The sequence below is a fragment of the Nuphar pumila genome, chromosome 9 (assembly GCF_984573655.1).
Source record: "Nuphar pumila chromosome 9, dmNupPumi1.hap1.1, whole genome shotgun sequence".
Lineage (NCBI taxonomy): Eukaryota > Viridiplantae > Streptophyta > Magnoliopsida > Nymphaeales > Nymphaeaceae > Nuphar > Nuphar pumila.
The window spans coordinates 122,664,876-122,681,111 of NC_143257.1; the positions used below are offsets into that span (position 1 = coordinate 122,664,876).

Sequence of the window (16,236 nt, forward strand, 5' to 3'; positions counted from 1 at the left end):
GGGTGGCCAGATTTTGGGACCCACCAAGGGCCCCACCGTCTTTCTCGTGTGTCCCTCTCAGTACAGACACCCTCCCCTAAAGCCAAGCTGTTGGTGTCCCCATATGTGCTCTTGGTGGGTATCAAAGAATTCATGCTGCCCTCCCATAGTCCAATTCCAAGGGGCCCACCTCTCTCTCTCTCTCTCTCTCTCTCTCTCTCTCTTCTGTCTATTATAAAAGTTCTTGGTGTTTACCATCTTCGTTACTCAAACCAAGAAAGGAGTTTCATTTGGAGTTTTCTTGCATCACAAGGCAAACCTCGCCGGAAATAGTGGAACCTTGCCGGAGCTTGTTAGGTGGTGCGCCTGTTTTGTGATCTTTTCGTGATTTTATGCGCTAGAGATCGAGCTTTTACGTCGAATATCGGCGAAACTCGGCCAGAATTAATCTGGAGTTTTACTGTTGATTTTTGTCATCATCAACTATAAGAAGGCTTCTTTCATTGGAAGATAAATAGTTGGTGGCTGGAGTTTTTACGTTTGAAACTTGAAGTTTTGGAGGGGAGTTGAGGGTGAGATTGGGAAGCCTGCAAGGTGTGTTGGCCGGAAAACAGTAGAAGAAAACGCAGAAAAAGACCGCGAAATGGAGAAAACAGCCAAGTACAATTGCGATCTCAACCTCGAGGCTACGGAGCTCAGATTGGGATTGCCGGGAAGTGATGTCGCGGAGAAGACGGCACCAAAGAGTAACAAGAGATCCTTTTCTGATGCTACCACTGGCACAACCACTGATGGTGCCGGAGATGCTACCACAACAGCTGACCCGGAAACTGCTCCAGCTGCCAAGTAAGTCACTTGATCTTCTTTACATATGTCCCGGAAACCTGTGCCGGAAAAACTTTCCGACTATATGTTAGGGCATGGAAGACTGGTGCATGTATGTGAAAGGTAGACCGGACTGGATCTCAGATCTGGACCTTGGTGTCAGCCTGGGAATTCATGACTCGTGCCTATTCCAAACAATTTGGTGTGCTTTTTATGAACAAAATATAGAAATCTCAGATCTGATTTGCCATCATATAAACTTTCGCATTTGTTTAAAATAAGTCACAGGAAATATGACCAAGTTCATGAACAAGAAATATCCTAAACTTGGTCATGTTTGCTTTACTTTACTTTTTTCTCATAGGATGCTCTGAGTCCATAATAAGTTTTTCTTTTTAAAAGAAAAACTTATTATGGACTCAGATAAAAAGAAAAACTTATTATGGACTCAGATCTTAAGAGTTGATCAGCTTGGAAGTCAGATGACTATAGCGACGAGCCTAGGATTGTTTGGTTTACTGAGTCCCGATTCAAGTCCTAGAGTTTTAAACCATGGATCTGAAACTCATTGGATGCATGGAAATTATGGTTTGACAGGGCACAAGTAGTAGGATGGCCACCAATCAGATCATACAGGAAGAACAATCTACACATGTCAAGCATCTCCAAGAAGGAGGCAGAGACATCAGGGATCTATGTAAAAGTAAGCATGGATGGGGCCCCCTACCTGAGGAAGATTGATCTTAAGACATACAGTGACTACCAAGATCTACTCAAGGCCTTGGAGAAGATGTTTAGCTGCTTCACCATGGGTATGTTGAATAACTACCTTGAAACAACACCTTGTTTAGATAGATCTTTGATGATTATCAAGGGACATTGAATTGCATGCCCAATCTAAATTTGCAATTGTTTGCTAAACTTGTGTTCCATGCTCTGTTCTCATCAGGTGAATTTGCCTCTAGAGATGGGTCAGAATATGTGCCAACTTATGAAGATAAAGATGGAGACTGGATGTTGGTTGGAGATGTCCCCTGGGAGTAAGTCTCTCTCTCTCTCTCTCTCTCTCTCTCTCTCTCTCTCTCTCTCTCTCTCTCTCTCTCTCTCTCTCTCTCTCTCTCTCTCTCTCTCTCTCTCTCATGTTTATAGGCCTACTTATAAAGGGGCAGGATCTGATATTCTCTTTCTTTGGTTCAGGATGTTCATCTCTTCATGCAAAAGGTTGAGAATCATGAAAGGATCAGAAGCCAGGGGGTTGAGTTCAGGTGGTTCCCGTGTGTGACCCAGATGAACAAGAGATTGGTGTTAAACTTATTCAATCTATGTGATTGCAATGTCATCAGCAGAGGAATTTTCTAGACTTGAACATGGTGTTGCGTCATGCATAGACACGGGAGTCATTGAGCATCAAGAGTGCAGATGGGGGACTTGGATATCCAACTTTTGTATTTTTACCTTTTTGAAGTCTTGACATTAGGAATTATGAACAAGGGGCGTTGGGGACCCTTGCTCATATATCCTAATGTTTTTTTGCTTTGAATAATGTGATGTGTCACCACATGTAGAGATAATCTCCTGTAATGCAACTGTATAGAGAAAACTTATTTTTGTGAGTGATGTTTTTGTTACAAGTATCTCAAAGTTTTTTTATCCCTGAAGTAAATCTTGAATATTCATGCTGTGTTTGTAACCATGCTGTCAGAATCGAACAGAATTGGTCTCATCTGATTCGAATCGGGTAGGTCTTTCGCTGATTTTCTTGGGAATTGCCTGAATTGGTTTTCTTTTTCTTTTCATGATAATTATCATATTTATTGGTCATTATATTGTTTAGGCAATCAATGCATATATTTTAATTTGGTTGGACCCTGTAAGTCATCATTTACTTTATTTCTGTATTTCCATTTGTTTAGATAATTTCCCTAATTTTTTTATTTTAAAATTTTTTAAAATCAAACTATTAAAAAGGCCAATTCGAAACTATTTGATTCGATTCTCCCTGAATCGTTTTGAAAACCAATTTGGTTCAAAAACCAATTCTGACATCGGTTTGGGACAAATTATTTGACTTAGGTTAAAACTCATTATTAGTTAATCCACGGGATTGATGATTACCTTCTTTTCATGAATTATTCAATACCTGAATTTATACATTTTGTGTAATCATGATGCAAGTTGATTTGATCATTTGGGACTCCACAGATGTGATTTACATCACTCATTTATAGTAAAGACCGACATTTAAGTTGTTGAAATCGATCTTGTGTGCAGGATTATTTAACAAACAAGAAATTAATGATTGTCTAAAAGCAAAATTTTGCGACTTAAATGATCATATTTTTTTGTTCAAAAATATGAGGGATAATTCTTGTTAAATCAACCAAACGGAGTCCATTAAGGTCAGATTTGATCAAAACAACTTTTATCATAAGATTTAAGAGGGGTGTGAAGATGGGGGATGACATAAGGGATGAGCGAAACTGAATGTTGGGTGTGTGGCTTTGTCTCGCTACATGGGACGCACTTGGGAGTAGGGGTGGCAATCGGGTTGGCGGGTCGGGTTGACGGGTCAGCATACCTCAACCCGAACCCGACCCGTTTATTAAACGGGTCGGCTGTGGCAAACACGAACCCGACCCGTTTAATAAACGGGTAACCCGACACGACCCGCCAACCCATTTAATAAATGGGTTGGGTCGGGTAAACGGGTTTTCAGGTTCGCGGGTCAGGTTGGCGGGTCGGGTTGGCGGGTTGACGGATCGGGTTGGCAGGTTGGCGGGTCGGTTTGGTGGGTTGGGTTGGCGGGTTGGCGGGTTGACCCACCCGCCTAACCCGTTTATTAAACGGGTTGGCGGGTTGGCATACCCCCAACCCGAACCCGACCTGTTTAATAAACGGGTTACGCGGGTCGACCCGTTTATTAAACGGGTTGGCTTAAGCCCAACCCGAACCCGCCTAAGAGGCGGGTTGGCAGGTAGTGTCAGAAATTGCCACCCCTACTTGGGAGTCCCTTTTGTTTAGGAAACCCTAATGGGGAGTTTCTTCTATTGATAATGATGAAGTTCAAATACCATGATTAGTTGAACCTTTTTCACTATTTCCAACTCTATCATATACTCACTTGGACCTAGCTTTGTTGCTTGAGGTTGTGCATTTAGCTATATAAATGTCCTACCCTGAGAAGAATTTGTAACTTTTTTCAGTCCAAAAGGATTGATTTCATAGAACTGTAAGTATTTAAAGACGAAAAAACAATAAACAGAAAAAAGTGAAAAAATGCAAAGGTTTTGGAAAGGATTACCAATTAAGGAGAAATCTCATGGGAAGCTCATAATGTTTTGCTGCAAAAGTTTCGGGAAAATCGGGTAACTCTGCAATTTTTTTGGGATAGTCCAAGGGAAATACTCCCCATGCATCAATGGGGTCTCAACAGGTCGGGTTTGGTTCGGACCCAGGTGGAACCAGACCTGGCCTCGATTTTTGGGTATGGTATCGGGTCTAGACCCAGGTCTAATCAGGCCCACCATCAGAGAAATCATACTCGGACCCAATAAGAACTATATGAACCAGACCTGGGCCATACCTGCTGGTAAAATAATATTTTTTATCATTTTTACATCAAAATTTTCAGGTCTTAATCGGAACTCGGGTCTTGCCCTGGTATAGTATATGAACCAGACCTGGGCCATACCTGGTAAATTTTCAGCTCCATGTTGAAGAGTGAGATGAATTCTTGAGGGTTTATATAGGTTAGGTTTGAAGGCTCTTTTAAGGCTTGCCAAACATTTATGTTTACCTATTCCTAGGTTCAAAACCCAACATTCATTTCTTTGTCCGTGTTAACTGTTTCTAGATTGGCAAGCTAAAAAACTTTTAGATATTTATAAACAACATAAAAATCAAATTTGAAAACAATCCACAGATTTTAAATATTATTTTGAAACTAATTTTTACAAAAAAAAGACATTGGTTTTCTCCCCAACTATACAAAAAGAATCCAATAAATAAATAAATAAAAGAAGAGAGGGCAATGAAGTTTGGGGTTATATCAGTCTAGAAAATGAAACCACAAAGCTGATCCTTAAATTTAAAGAGTATCTAAAATTTTAACAATACATGCAAAAATATATACTTGGTTAAGCTGGATCTATCCAACAAAATTATATCTCAAACCCATCTCGCATATTATTCTAGTAAGGTTTCGATCGACCCAAATGATATTTTACTCAACAAATTTTTTTATGCCCATACCCTGGTATTAAGATTCAAATTGGGTCGGAACCCGGTTCAAACCCCACCGATAACAGCCCTATGTCAATGTGTTGAATATGCAATGAAAAAGGGTCTAATTATTCAGATTTTACGTGCTCCTACAATATCCAAATGCGTAGTTAGGGCTGTAAACCGTTCAGAGTCGGGCCAGATGTGGTCAATACTATATCCAACTAACCAGATGTTAGCTAATCGGATTTGAATTTGGATTCATATTTAGATGGTGAAAAGCTCATGCCAAATACACTGTTTTACATGAAAAAACGGATATTCAGATATCCATCAAATCCAGATATGAATCAGATTTGGTGCAAAATATCAAAGCTATATACGCATCAATTTATGGGCGGGTATAACTTTGGCTTACCAAATCCAACTAAATAGAGCCAGATTCGGTTGGATATCACATAAAATCAGATCCATTGACATCCCTATACGTAGCCAACTAAATTACACGTGGTTTCTCAATCCAATCCAAATTGAAACAAACCATAACATGTGCTTAACAAACAAGTTGAACCCATTTACATCAGAGAAACCCAATCCATTATAGCATAACCATATCTGCACTCAAGCTTGGTTTGGAACATCCTTTCATTGGATCCAATTCCTTAGCTTTATACCTATGTAGAATCAAAATTACATGTCAAAGAATCTAAATGGATCCACATCGTTATCAAATTCAAATATTTTTTCGATCTCGTTAAAAGTAACCTCACACTTATAAACCAGATTGATACAGGCTGAAACTGGTTGGGTATGGGTCAGTCCAAGATTTTTCTTAGAGGATAAAATGCATTAAAAAGATCAATGGATACAACCATAGATTTTCTATGAAAAAAAAAATTAAAGGTTTCACTGAAAATAGCGGAAACAAGGTGTAAAAAAGGTGGCAAGGCCACAAGTCTGGACGGCCACAGGTAAGTGCAACAAAACTAACAACGTAAAATAAAGATACAACCACAAGTATCAAGGGGGTATACAACCTGACAGTTTAAAAGTTACAAAATGTAATAGTACAAAATCTCAAAAATAGTGAATGTATCCCAACCAAAATCCAAAACCACTGGGACAGGGTCTGCAGCTAAGTGTGGGTCCCCAAGCCTCCACCATGTGCCGTCGCATCAACACTGCACTTGTTCGTCACCTACATTCTCATAAAATGGGGTCAGTCCTTTTGCGAGGTGGTGAAGAAACAACCACGATATATATCATTTCTAAGAGGAAAACCAGGGAACAGAAACAAGAACTAACAAGTGTATGTGTCTGTGTCAGGCAAGTGCATACGTGACAAGTGCTAGTCAAGTGATACAGGTAACAGAACTGAAGTAATTGTAAGACAAGTAACTAAGAGCAGTAACAGAACTCTAACAAGTACTGAATAAGTAAAGTAACTGAAGTAACTGCTGAACAAGTAAAGTAACTAGAACAACTACAGTATGTCAGTTGTGATTGGTTAGTCTTTAAGTTCTTCTTGTTACTCCCTCGGGCACACGAAGGAACCTCGCATTCTGTGAGACACGCACCTGACGTCTGTTATTCAAATTCTAGTGTGGTAACCGGGGATGCAACATACCGAGTAAACCTCATGCGAGCAGCACGCATCTTAGAGAAACTCTCGCATAGGCAAGGATTGCAATCCATACTAGTGCAGTAGTGAGGTCCTAAAAAGGCTACCTCGACCTCCCTGACTTTGAGTGACTAGAGGCCAAAGGCCGCTACAACTCCTGTCAAAACACGTGTCGTAGTAACGACAAGTCACTCAAGGTTGTACCATCCACCCTCTTCAAGGTGAACCATTTGTGAATGGGGCGAAGCAGGTTTATCTTTCTTAGGCTCATAATTCAATCATACCTCTTAACGAGGATTTCATGCCTCATGGTCCCCATAGGGTACGCAAAACGAGGACTTAGCCTACCCATCCAGATGCTCAGCCTCACGCGGCTAATAAGAGCACATCGCTCGTGAAAGCGATCTTAACACCATTTATTTCTTTTCTAAATTAGGGTATAGCCATATGTGAGTTCACTCACAACAGAAGGGCCTTTGCCCAAAGACTCCAATCGAGTCCAAACACAAAATCACATTCATTCATACCCTATGGTGCTTAAACTTATGTTTCAGTCATTTTTATTTCATGAAGTGAACCTTATGCACTCACCAATGCCTCAAGCAATGTACCAGTTGAGGTACGCACTACTCAGTACGAGTGTTAGGATGTACCACGTGCAAAGTGTAATTAAATACCACATGCTTTTCTATCAATTGCACAAACACAAGGAACAGAGGCATTGTACAATTTCATTTCTGAGAGACAAGAAAATGTGCAAGTGAGTATACAGTTTCATGCATATGAAATTTCATCAATTTCATCACTCCAAGAGAATTTGAACTAAATCATTAAGATTGGTACTTTGCATAATATGAGATCATTCTCGTATAGAAAACTCATAATTTGGCGTACTTATGTGTTGAAATTGAATTTAACAATATTCCCATACGTATGGAATTACATTCGCATTCTAAGGTGGGTAGTCGCTCTTGCAGGAGGAAAGTTGCAATTGCGACAAGAAAGACCATCATACTTGATTTAACACACTTATGTGTTACCGAGAGAATCCGAGATATTCCCAACTTATGGGAATAACATTAGCATTTCCACGGTTTGGAGTGTCGCGCCTGCGGACCCGATACAAAAATACTGATCAGTGTTCATGACTTGTAACCAACGTAGACTCTATGTACGTGGAGTTTGCAATAGTGCTCATCCGCTTACATCACTCGTCAATCGAAACGGAAACCAAGGCGTAAGTGTTTTCCTCACCAAGTGTGACACACATACGTGTCAAAAGCGAATTATGGAAATAACCTATCTAATGGGGATTACATTGGCTTTTCCAGGGTTTGGGTTTCAAACATGTGGGATTAGCAACAATGCTTACCCTCGTGCACAGCTAGACAACCTAAACTAACTCGAGGTAGGCGAGTGTGTATATATATATATATATATATATGTTACAAGGCTCACTTTTATCAAAATATATATATACACACACATATATATACATATATATGTGTATATTCAATTATGTATACACCCCTATATGTATATATATATATATATATATATGTATATATATACATATTTATATATATATCCATATATATAAGATTACCTAAATCGTGTGCATCCCGAGGCATGTGCGCGCATGCCAACCACCCTAACCGAATTGCGAAAGGGTGCGGGGCAAGACCAATCACGAGTTTGGACCCACTAAGGTTCGGCTAGAAGTAAGGTTTTGTGCTGGTCTAAAAAAAAAACAAGTCATTACTAGGGACAGCCGACTAGATTGAGTAATAAGGCTGCAAGGGTTCCGGGCAATATGGTTGCGTACCCGCTGCCGAAGCGGGTCTACCTGATTATGCAGGTCTGGTCCTCCGGACCAGACTGCTGAGTCCGCCAAAAGGTTTTGGTGTGACTCACAGTTCGGACCAGCCTGTCGAAGTGTCTCGGTTGGGACTGAAATAGGCTGCCAAAGTGGCACCCGCGGATAACCTCGCGGATCTGGGTGCCAAAGAAGTTGGATAGGGGTCTGGTCCATGGGACCAGACCGTGCTGTCAACGCACTTAGGTCTGAACTTTTAGTTCAGACCTGAACCAAAAAAAAGTTCGGCCAATAGATGGCCTGGGTGCCCAACACCCACGGCTCGCAACCGGCTCCAACAAGGGAACAGGGCTGGCACCAAGTGCCACGCCCTGGCTGGGGCCTAGCCCACGAACCAGCCAGCCCAACTGGCTGTAGCACTAGTCTGAACCCACGGTTCAAACCAGTACTCCAGCCCAAAACACTACAAAAAAAAGGGTTGGGCGTCTGCCTTGCGTTTAGTGTTGAAATGCACAAGAGGGGCTGGGGTCTGGTCACTAGGACTAGACCCACACGGCCTGACATGGGTCTGGTCTGAACCCTGGGTTCAGAACAGCCACATAGGTTGGTGTCACAGTCCCCCGAAACATGGCCCAGCCATGTGCTTAACGCCTCCGGGTGACCCGATGCGCTAACCACAAAGAACCAGAAAAAAAAAAAAGCAATACAAACGAAAAGAAAAATTAACGTCGGAGGGCCCTTTTCCTCTAATGGGGCCTGGTCATGCCGTGACCCAGGCCAACACAATACTGCAGTGCCAGTCCCAAACGTATTGGGACTGGGTTCAGTCCTGCACCCAAATGCACCAAGGGAGGAAGGGCGGTTGTAGCTCACCAGTCGCTGCATGCCTGCATACAAAGGAAGGACCGAGTGGGTTGGGTGCATTCTGGACGAGCCCAGCTTGGTCCAGTGCACCCTAGCAAGGTTGTCACGCCCAGCAACAGGAAAAACACCAGCAAGAAGAAAAATGCAAAGAAGGTTCCAGCAAAGCTTGCGACTAAAAAAAATTTATTAAAAGTATGCAGCAGCATGGAAAACACATAAATCGTTGAATGCAATGAAGACATGGAAGAAAAACAAAAGAGACTTATCCAGCTAATCCACCAATGGAGCATGCATTCATAGATGCTATGCCTCCCTTGGTTTCATGGTGTATTAAAACGATATAAGGAAGAACGGTTAAGCCTTCACCTTGGAGGTTCACATGAAGGAGGCAAGTGTAGCAGCTCTTCAACGTTGATGGAGAGGCACCCCCACGGCTGGGAGGAAGAGGAAGGAGAAGTGAGAGAGTAAGGGAGAGAGTGAGAGAATGAACTTGAAAAAAAATTGCCCCTCTAATGGGGTGCTCGATTTTTCCAAAGGGCTTTAAGAGGGGCTGGGCTGAGATGGAGGGTGGAGAATCACCCTCCAAGATATGGGGCTGGGGGTGGGTCACGGTTTTCCACCGCCGCCCAGCTCCACCATACATCTCAAAGGATTTGAATCTTCCTTTTTGAAATAACGAAAATGCCATGGGGTTGCCGCCCCATGCATCCAATGAGATTTGCCACAATCTCATTATGGCTCTTCCCTCTTGGGAAAAGCCCTTGGGATTTCTTGAATCCCAAAACATGGGCTCCCATGTACAGGCACTCTCCAAGGAGGAAGGTCGACCTCTCCCCTCTATGCCAAAACGTCTTCTTTTTAGCTCCTTTACTAACTCATTATTACACATTTCATCATTACTCTTTTCTTTTCTTTTCTTTTCTTTTTATTGATTTGGGTAGGGCCAATCGTGGCCCTCCCTTTTGGATGACTTTTAGTCTCTTACGAGACTGCCACTCACCCCGCTGGTCAACGTGACCAGCTGGTCTCATGGCCATGGTCATCCCAAGGCCATCCTGAATGGACGGTCATGGCCTTGGTCGACCTTGCCAATGAAAGAAATGAATGTCTATTTTATCATTTTTATTTTGAATTGAATTTTAAATGTTTTTCCATGATGTATAATTATTTTATTTTATGTTATCAATGTAAATGTCATTTCAAAGCTACCCAAGCAAAGAAATCTCTATTATGAACGAAATAGGTCTCGTTTAGGCCCTCGCTAATTTTCTAAGTGATCTAACGTAAATCACATGCACTGACAGGGTTTTTTCGTCGTTAGGACCTCAAATTTTGGTAAATCACAATAGGCTTATTATAAACTTGCCCTAAAAAATTCGGAGGTTAATTCACTATAGATTTCCCTCAATTGTCTTTTTATGTAAAATTACGCGATTTGACACGTATCTCTATGTAGGCTAAAATACAAAAATTGTCAATTCAACAAAATTTTATCGGTCTCAACAAAATTTGCGTAATATTACCACAAAATAAATCATGGACCTTACATCCTCCCCTCTTTAAAAAGGATTTCGTCTGCGAAATCACCCATATGATGTTACAAAAAGTTCTGGATATCTCTCTCTCATGTTAGCTTCTGGTTCCCATGTATATTCTTCGATGCCATGGTGCTCCCAACGTACCTTAACTAATGGAATAGTCTTGGTACGCAAAACCTGATCTCGTCGATCTTCCTGCACTTCCACATCTTCGTAGCGAATGACGTGCGATGGGTCAGTTCTGTCAAAGTCAAATCTTTCTGCACTTCCACATCTTCGTAGTGAATGACATGCGATGGGTCAGGAATGTACTTCCTTAGCATCGACACATGAAAAACATTATGAATGTGGGCATATTGTGGAGGCAACTCGACACGATATGCCACTTCACTGATCCTTGCCAAAATCTCGAACGGTTCAACGTATCTCGGACTCAACTTTCCTTTCTTACCGAAATGAAACACACTCTTGGTCGGTGAAACTCTGACAAAAACCATGTCACTAACATCAAAAGACAACTCGCATCGTCTCTTATCGGCATAACTTTTATGTTTATCTTATGTTGCATTCAAGCGTTATCGAATCTTCTGCACCTACTGAGTGTAGTGCTGAAGAACAATCGGTGATTCTCTCGATTTGTCGTTGATATCGTCCCAATAAGACGGTGATCGGCAAGGTCTCCCATACAATGCTTCGTACGGGGCCATCCCGATACTAGCATGGTAACTGTTATTGTAGGCGAATTCAACCAAACACATGTGTGAATCCCATTCACCTTTCCAGTCGAGCATACAGGCTCGCAACATGTCTTCTAACGTCTGAATAGTCCGTTCGGATTGTTCATCCGTTTGAGGATGAAAAGTTGTACTGAACTTCAACTTTGTACCCAAAGCAGACTGCAACTGACCCCACAGTCGCGATGTAAACTAGGGATCACGATAAAAAATGATTGATCTCGACACACCATGCAGTTGCACAATCTCTCTGACATACAGGTCAACTAGACTCTCGAGGGATTGACTGATCCTGATAGGCAAGAAATGGGTAGACTTGGTGAGTTTGTCCACGACTACCCAAATCGCATCATGCTTGCTGGTGTTCCACCTTGACCTGCTGACAAGTCAAGCATCTTGCAACGTACGCTGCTATCTCGCGCTTCATATCATTCCACCAATATTTGCATTGCAAATCCTTAAACATCTTTGTTCCGCCTGAATGAATCGTATATCTCGACATATGTGCTTCATCAAGAATCTCTTTCTTCAGCTCAGAGTCGCTCGGAACCCAAAGTCGATTTCTCATACGAATGTTGCCATCATCTGACACACTAAAGAAGGTATCTGCTTGTCTTGCCAAGGCTAGAAACTTACCATACTGGTCGTCAAGCTTCTGAGCTTTCACGATTCTAGGCAAAAACTTTGATCGAATGGTCAGACCAGACAATCTGATCGATCCGCCTCCAACTAAAAAAGGTTTCTAAACTACGAAATCTTCAATCAGCTTCTGGCTCCACACGAGACTAGCCAGAACGCCACTCGATTTGCGACTAAGCGCATCCGCCACTATGTTCGCCTTACCAGGGTGGTAAGACAACGTAAAGTCGTAATCCTTGATGAATTCGAGCCAACGTCGTTGTCTCATGTTCAACTCCTTTTGAGAGAACAGATATTTGAGACTCTTGTGGTCTGAGAAGACCTCAAACGATTCTCCATATAAATAATGTCGCCACGATTTCAGAGCAAACACAACTGCTGCTAGCACCAAATCGTGTGTTGGGTAATTTCTCTCATGGGTCTTCAATTGTCTAGAAGCATAAGCAATTACCCTATCGTGCTGCATTAGCACGCAACCCAATCTGGTACCAGAGGCGTCTGTGTACATCACAAAACCACCTCTGTCAGATGGTAAAGCTAACACCGGCGAGGTCATCAACTTTGACTTCAAGATGTGGAAACTGTCTTCACAAGCGCTATCCCACTCGAACTTGATACCTTTGCGCAAAAGTTTCGTCAATGGTAAGGCAATCCTCGAAAAGTCTTTGATAAATCATCGATAATAACCTGCCAACCCAAGAAAACTGTGAATCTCTGACACGTTCTGAGGTTGCTTCCAGCCTAAAACTGCTTCAACCTTTGCTGGATCGACTGACACTCCGTCCTTGGATATCACGTGACCAAGAAACATAACTCGCTCAAGCCAAAATTCGCACTTGGAGAACTTGGCAAACAACTGATGCTCACGGAGAGTACTCAAAACAATACGCAAGTGTTCTCGATGCTGCTCAGGACTCTTTGAGTAGATCAAGATGTCGTCAATGAACACGATCATGAACGTATCCACGAATGGACGGAAAATCTGGTTCATTAGATCCATGAATGCAACTGGTGCATTCATGAGGCCAAAAGGCATCACCATGAACTCGTATAAACCATACCTCGTTCGGAAAGTTGTCTTCGCAATGTCTTTCTCTCTGATACGAAGTTGATGATAACCTGACCTGAGGTCAATCTTCGAGAAAATCTTCGCCTTCTGCAACTGATCGAAAAGATCTTCGATCCTGGGTAACAGATATTTGTTCTTGATCGTCGCTTGGTTGAGCAACCGGTAGTCGATGCACAACCTCAAAGATCCATCCTCCTTCTTCATGAACAACACTGGTGCTCCCCATGGAGAAGCGTTGGGTCGAATAAAACTCTGATCTAACAGTTCTTCTAACTGCCGCTTCAATTCCTCAAGCTCTGCCGGAGCCATATGGTAAGGTGCCTTGGAAATAGGAGTAGTTTCAGGCAACAACTCGATACAAAATTTGATTTCTTGCTTCGAAGGTAAACCAGGCAATTCCTTTGTAAACACATCAGAAAATTCTTGAACCACGTCCAAGTCATCAATCGAAACCATCTCAGGTTTGACTGGGGTAATACTGACCAAAAATGCAGTACCCCCATTCCGCAAATACTTCTGGGCCTTGAAGGCAGAAATCATACGGCTATCGCGCAAGGGTCGAGGAAGCTTGATCTCCAAGACAAGACGATCAGGCTGAAAAAGAACAACCTTGCCTTCCCGACAGAACACTTGAGCGTGATACTCAAAAAGTCAATCTGTGCCTAGAATAACATCGAACTCAGTCATGTCTAGCAGGATCACATCAGCTGACAGGTTCTGCCCTGCCACTGACACCTCGATGCTCGAAATGTATGAATCACAAAAGGACTGATCACCTGTCGGAGTACGGACCTCCAACGGGTAATTCAAGGACTCTACGGTCAAAGGTAAAGTACTGGCAAATCTAGCAAATATAAAAGAATGTGAAGCACCACAATCAAATAACGTAAAAGTTGCATGTCTTGTGACTAAAATAGTACCTTGGACCAATTCACCCTTGGTCACTTGCTCCACAGTTGCCGCGTAAGCACGTTTGGCAATGACCTTCTAGTTGCCCTGCTTTGGTTGATGTTGTTGTTGATGCTGATACGGCTGAGGCTGCCTTGGTTGCGCCTGCTGAGATGTCCCAGGCATGTTTCTTCGTTGATCATCTGCTTGCTTTTTTCTGCAGTCCTTGATATAGTGGCTCATCTTGCCACAGTAAAGACATCCACCCGTATCACGAGGGCAGGGTCATCCTAGATGATCGACGGTGCACTTCGGACAACCCGCCGCCGTGATCTGCCTCTGCGGCTGCTGTTATTGGCGCTGCTGTTGCTGATTCTGGGGTCGTCGGTTTTGGTATTGCTGCTGGTTGTTGTTGTTGTTGCTTCTATTCTTTTTTGAAGGGAGTGAAACTTCTTTCCATCATGATTCCTCTGAAATTGGCGCTTTCTAGGCTAACTCTTTTGGCCTTGATGTTGTTGCTGTTGTCCTCGGGATGCTGGTGCCTTCTGGGATTCTGTCCAATCATGCTCTAGCAGGGAGGTTGTCTCCAGAGCCTCGTCCACTGTCGTAGGTTCACGCGTATATACCTTTGTTCGTAGAACAGGCTTCAAACCTTGAGCAAACTTCAGTGCTCGCTCATTCTCGGTCGTATACAAGTTAGGGCAGTATCTTTCCAGACTGCGGAAATGAGTGACGTACTCCGCTAGTGTCGAACTTCCTTGTTGTAGATCGAGAAATTCTTGCATCTTTCTGCTCCTCTCATGAGCCGGGAAATATGCAGCATAGAAGGCCTCAACAAACTGCTCCCATTCGATCGGCTGGTTGTCGAACTTGATCTCCCAGGTAGTAGCCCACCACCTCTTAGCATCCTTTCGGAGACGGTACATCCCGAAGTCAACCTTACGATCGTTGCCCACCTGTAGGACACGAAAGATCCGCTTTATCTCTCGTATACAATCTTCTGTTGCTTCTTGTGTCACTTTTTTGTCAAATGAAGGAGGATTCATGCTCATAAACTGTTTATACGGAACTGCGGCTGCAGGAACGTGGGCAGGAGTTCCCTAACTCTGGGCGACCTGTTGTATGTGCTCACCCATGTTCCTCATCATCTCGGCTTGACGTCCAACCACCTCAGTGAGGTTGTTGAGCATCTCCATAAGATCGTCACATCATGTACGCCACACCATCTAGATAAGCAAAATTACACATAAGCAACTAGGCAAGTACTCAAATGTAGAAAAATCATTGCATTAATAGGAAAATTGCATGCATTACAGAAACACCCTTCATCCAGATTGGGTTAACCAAAACATTGCTAACAACTTAAGCAGAAACTCAGAAATGAAACACTGACTGAGTGCTTCTAACAATATAACATAACATTCTCAAGACTGGCTAGTGTAGAAATCTTGGTAGACCTTCTGACTTCCACAGCGTCGCGGCCTGATACGAGGAGGAGAAACAGGAGTTCTCAATGGCGTATCAGATATCTCCTGGACTTCCATCAGCACTGGCGACACAGGAGGTTCTGACACGTACTCCGATGAAACAACATAAGGATACGATTCAGGAGAATATTGGGGAGAGTCCGACGCTCCACGCCTGTCTCCATCCTGGCTATTCACTTCAACTACCATGGGTCCAGTGACCGAAGACACATCATCAATATCATCCGCATTGCTCTTCCAAAGCTCATCCAGCAGCTTCGTCTGACATTCTTCCTCGATATGCCCCCGAAAACCACAATAAGGGCAATCAGACAATTCATAGGGATAAATTTGTCTCGCGTGATCTACTAAACACCTGGCACAAGGAGGTACCAATGTATGTACACTACGAGCTAAGTGTTGCACAGCTCCACTCAAGGCCTCCTCGCCTCGGACCAAGTTCTAGAGAGCTTCCAAAATCTTTCCGTAACTTGGGTTTGTCGCCATCTAACCCACACACAGAACCAAGCACACAATGCTAACTAAGAAGCAAATAATGAACAAATAAATAAAGTT

General features: G+C 42.8%; 2 protein-coding genes across 2 annotated transcripts; one reads left to right on the forward strand and one right to left on the reverse strand.

Moving 5' to 3' along the window:
* Positions 1–243: 243 nt before the first annotated feature.
* Positions 244–2,438, forward strand: LOC149829200 (auxin-induced protein 22D-like). The gene is made up of 4 exons (XM_090017963.1): positions 244–825; positions 1,402–1,616; positions 1,754–1,844; positions 2,002–2,438. The coding sequence occupies exons 1-4, from the start codon at positions 623–625 to the stop codon at positions 2,084–2,086; spliced, it is 594 nt and encodes a 197-aa protein (XP_089874089.1). The 5' UTR covers positions 244–622; the 3' UTR covers positions 2,087–2,438.
* Positions 2,439–14,685: 12,247 nt separating this feature from the next.
* On the reverse strand, positions 14,686–15,240 carry LOC149829201 (uncharacterized). The gene has a single exon (XM_090017220.1). The coding sequence runs from the start codon at positions 15,238–15,240 to the stop codon at positions 14,686–14,688; it is 555 nt and encodes a 184-aa protein (XP_089873346.1).
* Between the last annotated feature and the right edge of the window lie 996 nt (positions 15,241–16,236).

What these genes read in the sequence shown, in the direction of transcription:
- LOC149829200 (XM_090017963.1), top strand. Translation starts at nt 623, where the DNA reads ATGGAGAAAACAGCCAAGTACAATTGCGATCTCAACCTCGAGGCTACG. An exon ending in GAAACTGCTCCAGCTGCCAA is followed by an intron (nt 826 to 1,401) that starts GTAAGTCACTTG and finishes ATGGTTTGACAG; the next exon opens with GGCACAAGTAGTAGGATGGC. An exon ending in GTTGGAGATGTCCCCTGGGA is followed by an intron (nt 1,845 to 2,001) that starts GTAAGTCTCTCT and finishes TCTTTGGTTCAG; the next exon opens with GATGTTCATCTCTTCATGCA.
- LOC149829201 (XM_090017220.1), bottom strand. Translation starts at nt 15,240, where the DNA reads ATGAATCCTCCTTCATTTGACAAAAAAGTGACACAAGAAGCAACAGAA.